At 30.1% G+C, this 17,874-nt stretch overlaps 2 protein-coding genes and 1 pseudogene across 3 annotated transcripts; all 3 read left to right on the top strand.

Moving 5' to 3' along the window:
• Positions 1 to 1,465: 1,465 nt before the first annotated feature.
• LOC128172379 (perlucin-like protein) lies at positions 1,466 to 5,091 on the top strand. 2 transcript variants are annotated; one of them, XM_052838172.1, is made up of 4 exons: positions 1,466 to 1,826; positions 2,670 to 2,749; positions 3,208 to 3,295; positions 3,681 to 5,091. In XM_052838172.1, the coding sequence occupies exons 1-4, from the start codon at positions 1,526 to 1,528 to the stop codon at positions 3,911 to 3,913; spliced, it is 702 nt and encodes a 233-aa protein (XP_052694132.1). In that variant the 5' UTR covers positions 1,466 to 1,525; the 3' UTR covers positions 3,914 to 5,091. The 2 variants fall into 2 exon arrangements, with proteins under 2 accessions (XP_052694132.1, XP_052694130.1); XM_052838170.1 differs by having other exon boundaries at positions 3,666 to 5,091.
• Positions 5,092 to 6,170: 1,079 nt separating this feature from the next.
• LOC128172380 (lectin BRA-3-like) lies at positions 6,171 to 9,352 on the top strand. Its single transcript, XM_052838173.1, has 4 exons — positions 6,171 to 6,519; positions 6,941 to 7,020; positions 7,106 to 7,193; positions 8,808 to 9,352. The coding sequence occupies exons 1-4, from the start codon at positions 6,219 to 6,221 to the stop codon at positions 9,038 to 9,040; spliced, it is 702 nt and encodes a 233-aa protein (XP_052694133.1). The 5' UTR covers positions 6,171 to 6,218; the 3' UTR covers positions 9,041 to 9,352.
• Positions 9,353 to 9,586: 234 nt separating this feature from the next.
• On the top strand, positions 9,587 to 13,552 carry LOC128173374 (collectin-12-like; annotated as a pseudogene).
• Positions 13,553 to 17,874: the final 4,322 nt, after the last annotated feature.

Here is a 17,874-nt window from a genome sequence, read left to right as displayed (position 1 = left end):
GTTATGAATCCTGCATAAAAATTGTTTTATGAATTTAAACGTCCATTTATATTGTATTAATGTATTAATTAGCTCTAACGTTCGTTCTGGCTACATTGAGTGCATTAATTCCAAAGACTTACACGGGCTGACTTTTTTTTAAAATTCCATGGTAGATAACCTTAGCACCTTGAATTTCTTGCATTGAAAGAATATACCTTTTTTACTATAGGTTTTAATATGGAATGTTATTTATAGCTGGAATTCCCGCTATTGAAAGAATATAATTAATTTTTCAAAAAGGTATTATTTTTACTTAAAAATTCTGAAAACGTACCGTAAACCGTATTTACATTCACATTTTTTAAAAAGTAGCCAACGCATTATTATAGGTTTGTTTTTTTTTTATCAAAGCAAGGATGATGCGCGAAATTGTTGATATTCTAAGGATTATTTTATTAAAATTAAGGCCCTGCTCCTTTATAACACTCAATGGATGTTAGAAATATATTAATCAATATGGGAAACTCATTTGTATTTATAAAACTCATGAACTGACTGTAACTTATTAATATATAATCTTTTCGCTAATATTTATTGAAATCACGAGTTGCCATTTTCCGTTGATTGCTACTTTTAAAAGGCTTGACTGATTGTAATTTTGTAGAGGTGTGCCTTTTTTAGAGAACAGTGAATGCCTTTTATCTATTGTATGTAATCTTACAATTTGTTAATAAACCATAAATCTATACCTGTATAATTTACAACGTAATACCAAATGTTCTTGATTCTTTAAGGAAGCTAACGTTTTTCTCACACAAATTAAATTCGAATAAAATGTATCCAATGGTAGCATTTTAAAACTTATCAACATAATTTCTAGTGTAGAATCTATCTAATTGGAGTTCCGTGTTGTTATGCTTTGAATTTTTATTTCGTTTAATGGATTTTTTAGATGGTTCACGGTTTGTTTTTGTCATTTTTTGTCATTTCAAAAACAAATAAATAATCAAATGAAACATAAAAGACATAAGAGTTATTTCGGTCAATTAAAAAGAAAGAGTTATTACAGAGTTGTTAAACCTCATGCTTTGCATGAGAATAAATCAATCAATTAATCAATTCGTTGTCATTGTACATAAAAGCATACATGCTATAAACGTGTCCGGAACAGTGACTCCATCGACATCATTGTTTACCCTTAGCACTCTGTCCAATCACTTAGCGTAACGTTTAATATAACCGTATTGATCCATGTAAAATACAATCATAAGAACAGATAAATCTTCCCAAATTTGCAAATTCTCATTGTTTGAACAAAAATGAATGAATAAATAAACCAATGGGTTAAATAAACCTCTGTTATTATGGTGTATGTTGAATTACTTTTTAAAAAAGTTTTTTCAGCCTTTTGTATGGATTAAGCTATTTACAGTAGGTAATAAAATCGACCGAACATGTCGTTGCCACACTACTTACAAAAGGCTACATTTACCTCATTTACTGAAAATACGCATGGATGTAAAAAAACAACTGAAGAACAACCATGAACAAAATATTCATCTTTTTCCTTCTTGCTTTTTCGACAAAGTTAAACTGCGAACAAAGAGGGACCTACTTTTCGGAACTGGACAAAAAAGAAAACAAATATCCATTAGCAATATCTTATGACGATGTTGCTACTGTTTTGTGGTGTGGTGTCAAGTGTTTAAATGATAATTGCTGTGCTCAGTTTCTGTATGACAAAATAAGCAAGCATTGTATCGGAGTCCATAATTTTGAGAAAGGTTTTATTTCCTTTTCCCAAATCTTCGGTTTGTCGGATAAAACAGAATTGTACAGAAAAGGTAACAACAAAACTTTAATTGGCATGATATATTCACAATAGGAGATTAATCTCACATACAATACAGGTATTAATTAATCAACTTTAAATCTTTGTTTAAAAAATTGTGATCTTTTAACGAATAATCTGTAATAAGAACTCATCGACTTTATTAATTAAACGTAACATCTTTCTCATATCTTCTGAAACGGTGATTTTATATTTTTACTAGATTGAAAAAGAAAATTGTTTAGTCTGATGATTTTGAAATACTTAAAACATTACAACATTCTTTTATTACTTTAAGTATGTAAGTTCTGTGTTTTCTTGTTAGCTATGAAAATTAGAAAATACCATCAACTGACATTTCTTTCATCAATCGACTGAGCAAAATAAACACAATCTATTTCAAATTCTTTAATCTTCAAAATCACCACGGTATTTACACAATTTGAAAACATTCAGCATTTTTTCTGTAAAATAACAATGTATGTATGGAATCTATGAAAATTGTCGGCTCAGTTTAGTGTTATAATATAACTGTTATCATTTAAATTCTAATTTAAAATGTTTTAACAGAGTGTTGAATAATAATTCTAACTATTTTTTTATTGTGTAATCAGTATTTATTTTTAGAAAAGACTCTCAGAAAAAATCCAAACATATTCCCTTTTTACTTAATCACCTAGCAATTTGTATTGTGAAATGCCCAAAGTAAATCAATTTCCTCATCTCTGGTAAAACTGATTCACAATACATTTATTTCTGTCGATACGTGCACAAAGCAATATCAATGTTTGCTGATGGATGTTTTTATTATTAATATAATATATCTTAAAGTTACTGTGATAGATAACTTTTACAGGTTGTGGTCTTGGTTGGACAGAGTTCAAAAGTCATTGCTATTTTTATGGACAACAACAAGTTACATGGCTAGATGCCAAGGTAAAATAATGTATCGGTTTTTTATGCTTTAAAATGAATTAAATGTTCAATGCTAAAATCTGAATATTATACGGCATTAAAAAGCGTTTAAACGATGTAATAGTTTTAAACAAAAAGCTGACTTTGTGTTGAAAAAATTGGTTCATGCTTTCTGTATGGCTTTTTTCTATTTTTTTCTTAGCTTTTTTAATGTATTCTAATATGGTATTGGACACTTGTCGATAAAATGTGGATAAAAGTACATAATAATCAAAAGACTTTTCCCGTTTAAAATTTTCAAATTCTACAATATTGGACCAAAACTATGTTCTAAATTTCTTTTGCATCCTGGTGTAACTTATCACTTTTTTTCATTCAGCTAGTACGTTGTTGTAACTGTTAATGAGCCCACAAAGGAATTCGATTTTTTTCAAAAATTATTCAATATGTTGCAATAGGTGTTTTTAATTTCAAATTAGTTGGAGTGTCAGAACATGTGCTCCTATCTAGTAGAGATTGAAGCCAAAGAAGAGGCAGACTGGTTGGCAATGACGTTTCTAAAGAAAGGTATTTAATTGGTATTAGTTTACAACTATAAAACTATAAAATTAGTTAAACCATACAAATACAAAATGCATAAGTAATCACATTTATTTTTTTGTGTCGGGCGACAACTGAAAGGTACTGGGCATTAATTTGATGTTTTTAATAAATGATTTTAAAGTAAACTTCGCCTTTTGAAAACAAAAAAACCCATATACGTAGAGATTGGATTACATTTTTTTCATTTAAGAAATAATTTATCTTAAGAAGAAAAGTCATACAGCTAAGTTTATTGCTTTATGAAATTTGCTAATTTTCAATACCTACCAAAAAGATATTTCCTTTAGTTGTTGAGCGTGTACAAATAATCCTACATCTTTAACCTATATTACAGATGACTGTCCTACAGGTATCTTCAAACATTGCACAGCATGGACAGGGGGTAACGACCTTGACAATGAAGGTCAATACGTGTGGGACCATTCGAACACGTCCATGGTCTTTACCAACTGGTATAAGAACGAACCCAGCATATTAACTCCCTCCCAAGGATTGACACGCGACTGTATAGACATTCTTAGAAATGGTAAATGGAATGACAAGTCCTGTTCATTTCTAAGCGCGTTTATTTGTGAAAAATAGATTGGTTAACATTAGGGAATTATTGATTGAAATAAAAAGAAACGCAATGGCGTTGATGTTTAATGATGGTGAGTGCTTTAACTTCGTTAATTATCATTTTAATATTCCATGTGGTCAATTTCCTTAGATTGCCATTTTTAAGGCTCGTTAATATGTAAAAAAGTTGTGGTTTTATTAGCAATAGATATTCAGCATTTGTAAAATGTTTGAACTTGTCTATATGTTTAAGTATGTACAATATACCATCAATATAAAGGGTGATTCTGATTACCTTTTTTTTTTAATTATTATTTTTTGATAAATGTTCTCTTCAAACAAATTGTAATATTTCTTAAAATAAATAATAGTCAGTGGTAATAACTTTTCAGCGTATTTATCTAAAATGATATTTTAGATATTGGAAGTGGAAAGAATTAGGAAAAACAATGTTCAGAATTTAGATAAAATGTCAACCCATTCATCATGAAAACACAAAAAGTTCCTTTAATTATTTAGTTACATGATGTGATTCGACAAGCAAAGTTATTAACACGCAGGTGTTTGGTTATGAAGCAGACAATGTTATCGGAACTAGGCATATTTTTTAACAAGAAGTGATTCTGTCTTAATATTTGTACTATATATTAGGATAAGAAATTTGATATAAACACTTATTTGTTCTCTTTGATAACAATGGCTGGCTCCAATGAAATTGATAATTTTTTGTTTTTATCTTCCTTATGCAACTTACATCTAACAACATACATATGCTTGTAATATGATAGTTTATTTAATACAAATCGATCAAAGGACTTTACAGAACAATTGTACAGCTACGGAATAATTCAGTGGATATAGCTTTATCATGTCATATATTATGTTCTTGACAACTTAGGAATGCACATCGTTGTTATAAATGTATCTCCACAGTTTAGAATAAAGGATTTTAGAGTTAAAAAGGCAATGTTGCAATAAGTCAACATGAAGAAACCTAATTACGTTTCAAATCAGCTCTATTGCATGCACTTTTAATAACGGTAATATACATCAAAATTAAAATAGAATAAAAAAAAACAGAGTGTGGTTTTTTATAGGCATAAGATACATTTCTTAGTGGTTAAAATTTAACAGTTTATCAAATCAAATGAAAGATGTTTTCAGTGTGTCCCCTTTAATATGACAGTGAATGCTATTTGATATTGGACCATATTAAGTGTTTCTATTACTGGAATGGGAAAAATGTGGAAAGAGGACTCATTTCATCATACCCATAGGTCCCACTGAAAAGTATCATAAGATAACTTTTTTTCAGGGGAGGTTTGCTTGAGCATGTTTCGACTACAAAACATTGTTAAGGTGTATCTCTAAATTCCATTGATAAAGATGTTCAGTAACTAGTGTACTATTTTTATCGCAAAATATTTAATTAGAGCTTTTAGATATTGAAAAATCATTAGAAAGATTGCCCATTTAAAACTCACTGAATGTATGTGTTTTGATATACACCTATATGTAGAGGTTAACAATTTTTTAAATCAAAATTTTGAATGGTTATTGAATTTCACTATCACATTTTAAAAAGTGTTTTGTCGTTTGTTATGAAAACGAAAACATGCTGAATATTTACGTCAAACACAAAGGGTATTAAGTGATGGTTTCTATCGCAGGTGACCTATATGGCAAAAGCAAAGAAGGCAAAACGGGATTTGATTTAAAGATTATTACCAAGAGGTATAAAAGTATGGTATTGAACTATCGTTGACAATACGTTGTAGTAAGAATGCCTGTCCAAAAAAAAAAATACTTCTTGCGTTAAAGTCTCATTCATCATTGTGATAAAAATACTACAAATCAAATTGAACAAAAATTACAGAAATGTTTGTTTAATTCAATTTTTTTTCAATTTATCAACAAAGAAAACGGACTGTGTCTTAAACATGGGTTATACCTTAACATTAGCCTACACCTTAAAAATATTAACTTCATGAACAAAGCTATGATCAGGTTTCAAAGTCCATGCAATTCAATCGATGATAGTTTTTGTGCACATAGTATGAATATAATAATTAACCCATTGGCTTAATTAAATCTCCATTAGTGCCGTATTTACTGAATGCCAATGTAAAAGTATTTGTCCTCTCCTTTTTGTGTATTCAAAAACAGAGTGGACAATATTGATGCTGGTGAGTAGGGTTGTCGGTTTGGTTAATTATTCATTCTCATTTCATAATTGACCGAATATGTTATACCAATACTCATAACAATGGACAGTATGGACTGCAGTAGCTGACGAGGACCTGTGGACACACCACATAAACCAAAAAGTATGAATTGCTTATCAATCTGTTTTCTTCTGGCCTTTTTGTCATTGTTTAACTGTGAACAAAGAGGAATCTACTATTCAGAATTAATCAAAAATGAAACCATTTCCTCGTTAGCGATGTTTTATGACGATGCTGCAACTGCCTTATTGTGCGGGGTTAAGTGTTTTAATGATAATTGTTGCGCTCATTTTCTCTACGACAAGACAAGTAAGAAGTGCCTTGGACTCTATAGTTTTGAGAAAAGTGCTATTTCCTTTTCGCAAATTCCTGGTTTATCGGATAAAACAGAACAATACAGAAAAGGTAACTAAATGTTATGACATCACAAATTTACACAAAATTTTTTTTTGTTAAGAGACATTTTTTCATCGATCAAGTTCATACTATTCTTTAAACTGATTTCAAAACCTAATTACAACCAATTAACTTATATAGGAACTATTTATATAAAGTTTTTGTTCAAAAATGTATTTCGTAGACTGGGACTGTTTTCAGAACTTTTCCCAAAGTGTGGAGGTCCCTTAACACATATGTCAGTAGTTAATTTGGTCATTATTTGTCGACAATTGGAACACATATTCATAAAGATAGATAAAGAGCTTTGTTTCAACTTAAACAACGAAATATAAAAAAAAAATGAATCATATTTGCTAATGGGTGTTAACATTTTTGATAGGTTTTGTATGTTTGTGAGTACATTTAATTGACATTATGCTTATGATAGGCTGTGATTTCGACTGGATAGAGTTTAAAGGTCACTGCTATTTCTACGGACAGCAACAAGTTACGTGGCCAGAAGCCAAGGTAAAATTATTAATAACCGTTATATAATAATTCCCTTACATTATTTCTTTTGCTTCAAAATTAATACGTTATTTTTTACTTTTAGTTGGAATGTCAAAAGAAATGTTCGTACCTGGTAGAGATTGAAGATAAAGAAGAATCAGCTTGGCTTGCTTTGATGTTTCTCGATAAAAGTAAAAAAAAAACAATAGTTCTATAATGTTCCTTTTTTAGTCAAAGAACTACTCTATAAAGCGTAACAGTTGTGCTTACATTAGTCGATATTTTTTGCTGTATTGATGCATTTAGTAAATGACTTGAAAGGACTATGTGCCGTACGGTCAAATATCTGCCACCGATTTAAATAGTATCGTATAAAAATCAAATCTTCCATTAATCATTATACAGAGGATGCCTATCACTTTAATCTTGATTTTTGTCATCATTGCTCATTCGCTGTTTCTCTATGACGTCAGCTAAATGACCTTATTCCCGCAATTTTGAAAACAAATGAAAATATTCTCATGTTTGCTTTATATTTTGCATTCGGAAGTATTGAGTGCAGGTCTGCCCAAGTACAATTTAAATAATTGTTTTTCTTCAGAAAGTTATACACATTATACTAAAAAAATGACATATGAGCAAGCCTGCGCTCGATGTTTCCCAGTCGAATAAACATCGGAAAACATCCATATTTTGGGGACAAAACATCAGTTTATCAAAATAAGGCAATCTTTAAGACGTCCTTTCTACATTATGACGTCACTGTGGTGATAACCTTTTACACCCTTATTTTTAATATGATTTTAAGTATCGTTCGCCTTATTTTTAAAGCTTTTTATATAACTTTGATTTTTGGGGCAAAAAATGCATAATACCGCACATAGTCCATTATTTTTACTTCGATAACGAAATAAAAAATAAATAAATCTAGCTGAAGAAATGTAGGTCCACGAAACATTCAGACCATGGAGCTTCAGGTACACCATATACAACAACTGTGTATTTTTGCACACAGAATGTTGCGTTTCGCTTTCGACTTATGAACTTAATAAAGAAATAGGCATTAACATTAATCTTTAATAAAAATATTGCTTAAAAGTTACCTAAATGCTAAGAGGCCGGCGGTAAAACGGTAACGGACGATTGATTTTATTACAAAGTGGCTTAATTGTAAGCTTTTCCAAATGTGTCTGTAGCGTGTTCGATATTCGAGTATATCGAGTATATCGGATCGGTTAGGGTTAGCTTCGGGGAGGGCGGGGATGTTATTTAGTGTTCAAATAGATGTTTCCGGGTTGAGACTGTCTTCGCGGAATTTTTTAGATGTGTTTATCGAGAAAAAGCCCGTAAGTGTAATGGAAAATAACAAAACAAAATTGTTAATGATAAATTGAAGGGTGAGTGTATGTATGGTAAATTATGATTTATTTTTTAAAATGTAGGTTGAAACAATAAACGTTATAACCCTGATGAGGAATTGTGGTTCTTTGTGTAACAGTTTATTCCTTTTAATATTTTCCAATATAGAGATTTCGGGGGGAGGGGGGGGGGGGGTGATATCACCAATGCAAGAACGTTTTAATGACCATCTTAACAATTTTTTTAATTAAACTTCTATATACTCCATACAAATGTTTGAAATGCTGAAAGATTTTGTTTTTTGTTTACTCATCTCTAACTTTTTTATGGTATTGATTTTTTAATAGTTTTTGGCAAACACCAATGGTAAAAATTCCCGAATTCTTTCAAATGTCGAAACACTTAAAAATGAACAAATACTCTATACCATTGTTATTTCATTGTAGGCGATTGTCCTACGAGTTTATACAAAAATTGCACAGCATGGACAGGAGGTAACGATCTGGATATTGAAGGAAAATACGTGTGGGACAACTCGAACACGTCTTTCGTTTTTACCAACTGGTATAAATTTGTTCCCAGCCATGGTGATATACGAGACTGTATTGACATTTTAAAGAATGGCGAATGGAATGATAGGCCTTGTTCTCATTTAAATCATTTCATATGTGAAAAATAGTTTGACCAGAAAAACAAATCTTATGATTTGAATATCTGGAAAGCGCTATTGGGTATGAATTCATTGCTACGATTAATTTTCCTTCTGAGATACCTTATTGATCATATTCTATCAGTTTCAATTAGTCGATATTTTTAAAGGGTTATTTGTATTTGATTTTGTAAATATTATTTTATGAATTGATGCATTATTGATTTAGACGATAAGTGGACCTTCCAGAAGGTGTTCTCTTAAATTAAAAATCTCATATAAATTGATCGCAGACTAACAGTCATATAGATAATTGTTGTATAAATATATAAAAGCATTATTGAATACATTTATTGGCAGTAACATAATAGTATTACTTATTAGGTTTGTTACTGACTGTTTAAAGAAATTTGTGGGGTCGGTAAAGTCCATAGAAGGCGAGGCGGAGCCGAGCTTTCTATGGACTTTACCGACCCCACAAATTTCTTTAAACAGTCAGTAACAAACCTAATAAGTGTTTTGTTTTGTCGAGGACCTTAAGTTTGATATGTAAACAAAGGTTTGTGTAGGAAATCAGTTCAAATAACGTTACGTCCGCCATGTTGCGCTATAAATTTTGACGCTTGCCTTTTAAAGAAATTTGTAAGGCAGCCACGTGACGCGTTTCATCCAATGACGTCGCGACATTCTAGTCCGAGGCAAAACAATTAAATATATATGCTCCGAACGATCGATTCAGTGAGTTTTAATGGCAAACATTAAAGGGAAGTTTTATTATTGAAAACAGTCCAACACAGATGATTACTCTGAAAATTATTGATTTTTTTCTTCGTTTTCGTCTGTCAACAAAACCATGGTAAGATTTTCTTATTATGTCATAAAGTGCAGACACCTACACAATTAAACACAATCGATATTCCATATGTTTATATATAAAAACTCTTTCAGTGATTTTGGTTTCTCAAAAGCAAAAGATAATGCAAAATATGCATTACTGTATTTACGGAAGAAATATAATGACAAAACTTTCAAATACATTCTTCTTGATTGTTTTGTTCATATTCTACTGTGAACAGAGGGAGGTGTACTATTCAGATTTGGCCAACAAAGAAGCACCATCCTCCTTAGTAGTGTTTTATGAGCGTGCCTCAACTGTCACCTCATGTGGTGTAAAGTGTTTGAATGATAATTGTTGTATAAGGTTTATCTACAACAAGATGAATAAGCAATGCGTGGGAATTCATGTTTTGGAGAAAAGTGGTTACTCTTACCAGCAGGTCCCTCCTATTTCACCCGTGGCACAGCAGTTTGTGAAAGGTAAAATCTTCTTGAATCGCGATGATTGCATACTTTTTTTCCTTTTGTTTGGTGCTGTTAAATATACAGAGTGTGATATGATTTTCCAGATAACGTTTCAGATTTAATAAATGTGATTTTCCAAAACCATAACATCACTCTTTGAAACTAATGACAAAGTATAGATTAATACATTTTGTCTGTATTTTGTTCGTTTCAAAAAACTTGTTTTTAAATGGTTTAATTGAAAAGGTAAACAATGTAAAATTAATCAAACAAGCTATAGTTTTGTTACCTTTACCTTGAAGGAGTATATAATTAAACTATAATCGTAACAGTAACGTGGTGAAAAGAATTGGATCACGTCTTGTTGCAAGGTGCGGTTCATAGATAATCATTTTTTCAATGTTTCTTTAAATGTAAGTTCATGGATTGTTTCCTATGTATGATAGAAAAAAACTTAACTTGATATTTTAACTGTAAAATCCTATCACTGAACTCTATTTAAAAAAAACTACACCATACAATATTTCGTCATTAAACGAGTTTGCTTCCTATAAAATGATTTCAAGAACAGATTTTTATTTTATAAAACAATGTTTAAATGCTTATACTCTCATTGCATAAATGACTTCCAGTATTTATAAATCATGCTTATCAAATACCGTTCATGCGCTCAAATTTAAAGTACCAAAGAAATTAGTTTTCATAAAACACAAGGAAAAGCTTTTTGTACCTATTCTAAAATAACATTTGCGCTCTTTAATGGATGCCTCAGTAAAATAAATAAACTATAGTTAGATTTTATCAACATTAAACCATTTTACAATGTATCCATTGAAAGCTTGAACGTTTACATCATTCAAATCATATATGATTCTAAGAAAAAGAATTGCAAAGAAAGAAAATCGTATATCTATATATGACGACCTACGCTGATTATGGGCTTAAAAAATAACATTAAGTGAATCGAAAAATAGAATTACAATTATTATCACAAAATGTTAAACAATCACATACAGACTCCACTTCCAAATATTTTGCTTTTGGTATTTTTATTCAATGTTACTGGTACCTCAGGTTTATTGTAAAATGGGTTCATTGAATAATGTTGTCTAATTGTTAATCGTGTAAATTGGCGGTTTTATTTTACAAATGATGATTGATAAAATGTTGCAATCAAAATATGACTTGATTGAATTGGATTTAAATGGAAAGTTTAGTCAACACATTTTGTGTCAGTGGATAACCATTTCATTTAATAACACTCAATCAATACAATCTGTTATCCTTAAAGATAATGCTAAAAACTGTGATATTTTTGAAAAGGTTTTGCATATTTTGTTGAATTTCGTTTTATATTTTTTTTTATAGTTGAAATATATTCTCCTTGAAAACTTAATTGCAAAATATATTTTGCAAGTGCAATTTACGCACTTATGTTTTATGTACTCGGATTCGCATTCGAGGCATGTCTGTGTCTCTTGAGCGTTTAGAATTGTATGATCTATTTTAGGTTGTGGTTCTGACTGGGTAGAGTTCCAAGGTCACTGTTATAGCTACGGACAACAGACAGTCACGTGGTTTGATGCAAAAGTGAGCTATATCTTTGTAATCATTTTTAATGTCTTTCTTTCAATTATCATGAAACATTTACCGTATCATAGAATAATGACATATCATGTTTTATGAGCAATGAGATCAAAGGTATATATCATGGGATTTCGATAAGAGAGAAAATTAACATACTTAGTTTTTTTATTTTCAATTAACTTTTCAATTTTTTAATATTTATTAGATAACTATCAAATATATAGGATTTGTGATATCATTACGATTGTGATCACTGTTTTTAGGTTATAAATGTTAATCAATTATGAATGTTATGTATATTATCGTTAAACAGTAAACGAAATGTTTAATATCAAAGATAACAATACATGTACACATGAGCTCAAAACCGACACGGCACATTTCCAGAAAATGTAATCTAAGAGTTCGTTTTATTGTTAAATACTAGCTGAGGTGTCAAAACATGTGTTCCTACCTGGTAGAGATTGATGACAGAGAAGAGTCAGACTGGTTGTTCAAGACGTTTGTAGAGAAAGGTAATCTAATTGTATTAGAATGTTTCTTTACAAGAATTAAATTTATCTATAATCAATATCATACAATAAATTTTTTTGTGATATTTGACAGGTGTTTATTTCAACAAATGTGTTCATTAAGAAGATTATATGAGAAACTTTATTTCAAAACCTTACCAAAGAAAAAAAAATACTGCTAAATATTTAATTTCATGTCTTATAAATCTTAACATGGTAAGTTAATAGAAGTTACTTACTGTTTGCTTTTTTTAAATGCATCTTGACAAAAGGATCACATACCATTGCTTATAAACTAACAACATTAATTATCAATGCTACTAATTCAAATTATAAAAAAAATAATTATTAAGACAATAGTGACCTCTGTTTGCTTATATGTAAATGGTCATAACTTAACATTTCGTTGCCAGAGTAAATTGGGCAAAAAAATCAATTTTGTTCAGATTTTATATCTTCAAATTTGTATTCATTAAATATGATCATAAGTCACAGCTGAATTACCTTCTATGATTTGCTGTTCACTGGCCCGATAATTTACCATTGAGCTCTGATGATAAACAACGAAATCGATTGATAGAATTCAACAAAACATTTAAATCATTGGATAGTATCCTTTATTTTCTTTTATACTGAAATACATAACATAGTATCTATCGTGACAGATAATGTATCAACACTATATTGTTGCAGGCAGTTGCTCTACTAATTAATATACATCGAATTGCTCAGCATGGACAGGAGGTAACGACCTTGTCAATGAAGGTCACTACGTGATGGACCATTCGAACACGTCCATTGTGTTTACCAACTGGCATACAGGCGAACCAAGCTTACATGATCCGTCCCAGGCCCCTGGTCGTGACTGTATTGATATTATTGGGAATGGCAAATGGAACGACAGACCTTGCTCTCATAACAACAAATTTATTTGTGAGAAAATTATCTAACCTCCGAATAAAAGATATGGCTAAAGTCTTAAATACTTTGAAATTTTGTTTGATGAATTAATTTTGTTTAAGTTACTGGGTTAAAAAAAATTAGAAGAAGCTATATGTGTAGTACAGTTTGCGTTTGAAGAAACACAATCGTCTAGCAATTTACAAATACATGTAGAAAAAATACAAAATAAACTCTGTTAATCAAAGTGTTGGTTTTTTTTATTGTTTCAAAAACGAGGCTATATCATGTGAAACTTCAAAAAAAAGTTTTTCATTTAATAATGTGTTGATGATGCTATCTTTGTTTGGACAAAAATAGTGCGGACAAATGAATATCTGCGTATCACATCCATTCTCCTTATGAAGATATTTTATCAAATGCTCGCTAGAGTGCAAAGAGTGTGATTAAAGATTTAATAAAAATGTTTCTGGGTTTTTACAAGCTATTAACTCGACATTAAGTACAAATATATTATTGTTTGTCAGTAAGTTTTGTCTACAAAGTCAATATTAATCCGTTCAGTACATTTAATAATTCAACATACTACAATATCTCTTGCTCTGAGTTTTTTTAAACATTAGGAAATACAATCGATTTGTTCTCGTTAAGGAATTCAATGTCAATAATAATAATTATGATAATTGCGATGCGAAAGACTTTGATTTTTTTAAGAGAAATGATTCTCGTTCTTCAAAGGTAAAATAATTACATGGACCGATATTAATCTTCCCTAAATAGATTTGTCTGTTTGTTTTAATTTTATTTTTATTTTACCTGATAAAATGAAGGCGTTCCTTACAAAAAATTTCCTTTGATATTTTGGTTGTACAATAAGTAACTGAATATTGATCGTGAATAAATAATTTAATAAAACTAATCAACGTTTAACTGATCACATGTTAAATGGTGTATTTCCCGATTTGATGTAATAATCATGGTACTGACATATATAATAATTTATTATAAATTTATACATACATATAAAGATAATTTATTTTGATTTGACATAATTCTTTAAATAGCTTTATTCTCCTTTCATATTCAAATTAACCCATATTTGTTTTCAACTTCTCAAAAACATTTTATCGATATACACCACTGATATACAATATAAGAAGGAGAACACAATTAATGCTTCATGTTATTCTGCCATTTTTTGGGAGTTGATTTTAACCAACTCTCCTATGCAGTTACGCAGGCAAACCGAAAGTGAAACAGTGTTTGGACCTCAGCACAAATCATTGCTGCTGAAAAGACTTAGTTCTTGAAAATCATTGAAAAATTCGATGTAATGTATGCTAAAGCATTGTTTTTCAAGGAAACTTATTTATAAATACCTTGAAAATAGTCAGATTTTAAATGGTACGAACAATTTAAATATTTTTTTGTCTAGTCGAATGTATTTCTACTCCAGAGTTCAATATAGTCTCGTTCAACTCGACGCTCGGCTGTCTCCGTTAATCCTTGTCGGAATTTTACGGTGTCAGCCGAGCGTTTGGTTGAACAAGACTAGAGTTCAATATTGCTTGGATCCGTACAATTTTCAAGAAATATTTCTATTACTGATGCATAGTTTGATTGAATTAATTTTTATCTTTAAATATTATTTAACATGATTCATATGGGGGTTTCTCGACATTCTTGTCGAAAAAGTCCAAAAACTCATATTATAATTATAAAAATGTGAGTAATTCAACTTCATGAATTAGAAACTACATGTACTTGTCATGCAAAATAACATATCATTGATTTTAAAATAAATAAACATCGACAAAATCAACTCCCGTCAGTTCTTCAGTACTTTCATTTATTCACCTAAACATGATACATCAGATGTAATGAGTTTTACAAACGCGTAGTAGAATTAGCATAACAGCTAAAACACTGTTATGATACCGGTATATCCAATGAAACAATAATCCAACCTGACAGAAATTTAATCTAGGTAATCATGCGACATAAGTTCCCGATCATGGCAGAGCATTTCCATTTGTTGCACATCATCGCGCATGCTCAAACTATGAATTTGAGATTTTAGTGCAGTGACAGGTTGGACCCCAAAAAACAGCAATGTTAAAAATGCAGAATCTTTTGAAATAACAACGCGTTTCAATTTTTTTTTCAATAAAAGCTAACAGCTTAACAGTCGGGTGATATACTAACAGTCTGAGGGTAGTATATTTACGCTTTCTATGCATCTTTTTTTTTTTCTTTTTTTCGTTTTTTTTTTTTGTTTTTTTTTTGGGGGGGGTATATCTATTTTGGATGTGCGAAATGTTACTTGATATCAATGTCCGTAAGCAGTTAGATGCAATAGTTTTTTGTCTGATCGTCTGTGACACGTGTTTTATGATAGATAGGGTTTTATCGATTGAAATCTTATTCATAGCTTAAAAATATCATGTTTTCAGACAAAATTATTTCTTAAACGTTTTTCCGAAGAAAAAAATAAAGATTTTTCTAGAATATGTATTGCATTGTCCTCTATATTTTAAAATTTTATGTACAAAGAGTTCCTAATGATCTTTAAAGTAGTATACATCAAAAATGTCAACTTTATAAATTAAATATGGTAAACTTATTCCTGTTCCCGTAGAATCAGTTCTTGCATATTTCTTTTATTATACTTTCATGTGCTCAATGCTGAAATCTGATTGATTTAGACGCGGTTGATAATCCGTTCTATTACCCTTAGTAACACACTTAACAACGGGTAACACAACGAATTGTTACATGCGCAAAAACTATGCGCGTACGGTTTACCTAAGAATTCACGTCATTCATATATAAAACTAGTTAAGTTTCTTTAAAATTAAGACATTCAGTATGATAAAGCTTCGCGTCGGTTGACAATTTTTTTCTCGGGATGTCCAATTTAACTCTTACCCTCCTAAACAGGCACTATTTATATAATAAAATACACCAGAGCACAGCAAATAATTGTAATGGCATATCATGGAAATTTCAAGACTTAGTATACAAATGTCACACCATAACATACACATTTCATTTATCAGAGCATATTACGGGCTTACATGTACCATAGCATATCACTGCATAACAAACAGCAAAATTGCAATTTAGATTTAATGGTTTTGTGTTTTTATGAGATGAAATCGTTGACAGTTTTTCTTCTAGCATTTCCTTTTTTCATTAGATTAATGTAGCAATATTTTAAACAATTCATATCTTATAAAGGGTTTAATTTGGAACTTGCGTAAAGAGATATTTATCAAAGCCGACTCACTAAGCTTGGAGTCCCCATATCTGCTTTCCCAGCAATTATGAATTGGAGTAGAAATGGTGATCGACTGTTAGATTATCTTTAACCTATTTGCTTCATGGTGGAAAAAAATGTGATAGATATTGGATTTCCTAAACAATTATAAAGTTCATCAAAAATATGAAATCATTATTGCGAAAGAAAGGCTATTGTTTTGTCAACACATAGTGGGTGATAATGTATAGAGACTTACCAGATATTTAACCGGATCTTAAACCATAATTAGGGTTGTTGGACTTATTAAAGGATTGGATTTCAGAGGCATTACCATAAGTTCTACCTTCATATGAAAATCAACAACTCTAATATCTTTTGATTTTTTAAGTGTGTCATTTGATATCATTTTTATCTCTTTGTTTACTTTATGCAACAATATGAGTTGTTGTGTAAGAGGACTTCAAAAATTGTGAATGAAATTTAATAAAAATAAGCAATCGATTTTTCAACATAAAATTCAGATTTTAGAAATGTATTAATCTCAGAATCCTTCAAATGTTTATATCCAAATAGAATTAAATCTTTTCTTTAATTATATGACGCTCATTTTATCTTAAGTAATACTTATGAGATGTCTATAATTTATTCTTATTGATAAAAAAAAAACACCAAAAAACAAACAAAGAAGCTGTCATGCAGTCTGATGATTTCTTATATCCTGACCTTAAATTCGGATGGACAATGAATGTTTATTACAGCAACACCTATTGTTACAAAAAGTACACAAAAAATATATATATGACACATGTATATTAAAAATCTAACTCAAAGTTGAATTAAAAGAAAAATATTTAGATCAATATTAATCCTTAGCTATGTAATTTAATGTTTTGGATCAGCAAGATTGGATCAATATAGATCCTAGAAGACTGAGTGCACTGGTGTAGAGAATTTATAATAAAGTGGTTGCCTGTCAGGCTGACGGGATGATATTTGCTATTATCAATGACAGAGTGTTCAGGTTCACATTAATTTAATTACTTATTATTTTGATAATTTTCTATTACTGGTATCTTATGTATACAACATTTCTTACAAACTCTACTTACCTTTGATACTACATGTATTCTTGTACACTCTATAATTTACTACTTTTTTCTAAAAAGAGTTCATTTAGCTAGGCTTTTCAATAAAAATATGAAAAAAAATCTTTTTAAATTAACGGTGCTTTATTTCAAATTGAAGGCTCAAAATCATCATTTGCAACACAAATACAGTATCCTCTGTAAAAAAAAAAACAA

Source organism: Crassostrea angulata, chromosome 2 (assembly GCF_025612915.1).
Source record: "Crassostrea angulata isolate pt1a10 chromosome 2, ASM2561291v2, whole genome shotgun sequence".
Classification (NCBI taxonomy): domain Eukaryota; kingdom Metazoa; phylum Mollusca; class Bivalvia; order Ostreida; family Ostreidae; genus Magallana; species Magallana angulata.
The sequence above is the reverse complement of the archived record's forward strand: the minus strand, read 5'-3'. Positions and strand labels throughout refer to the sequence as shown.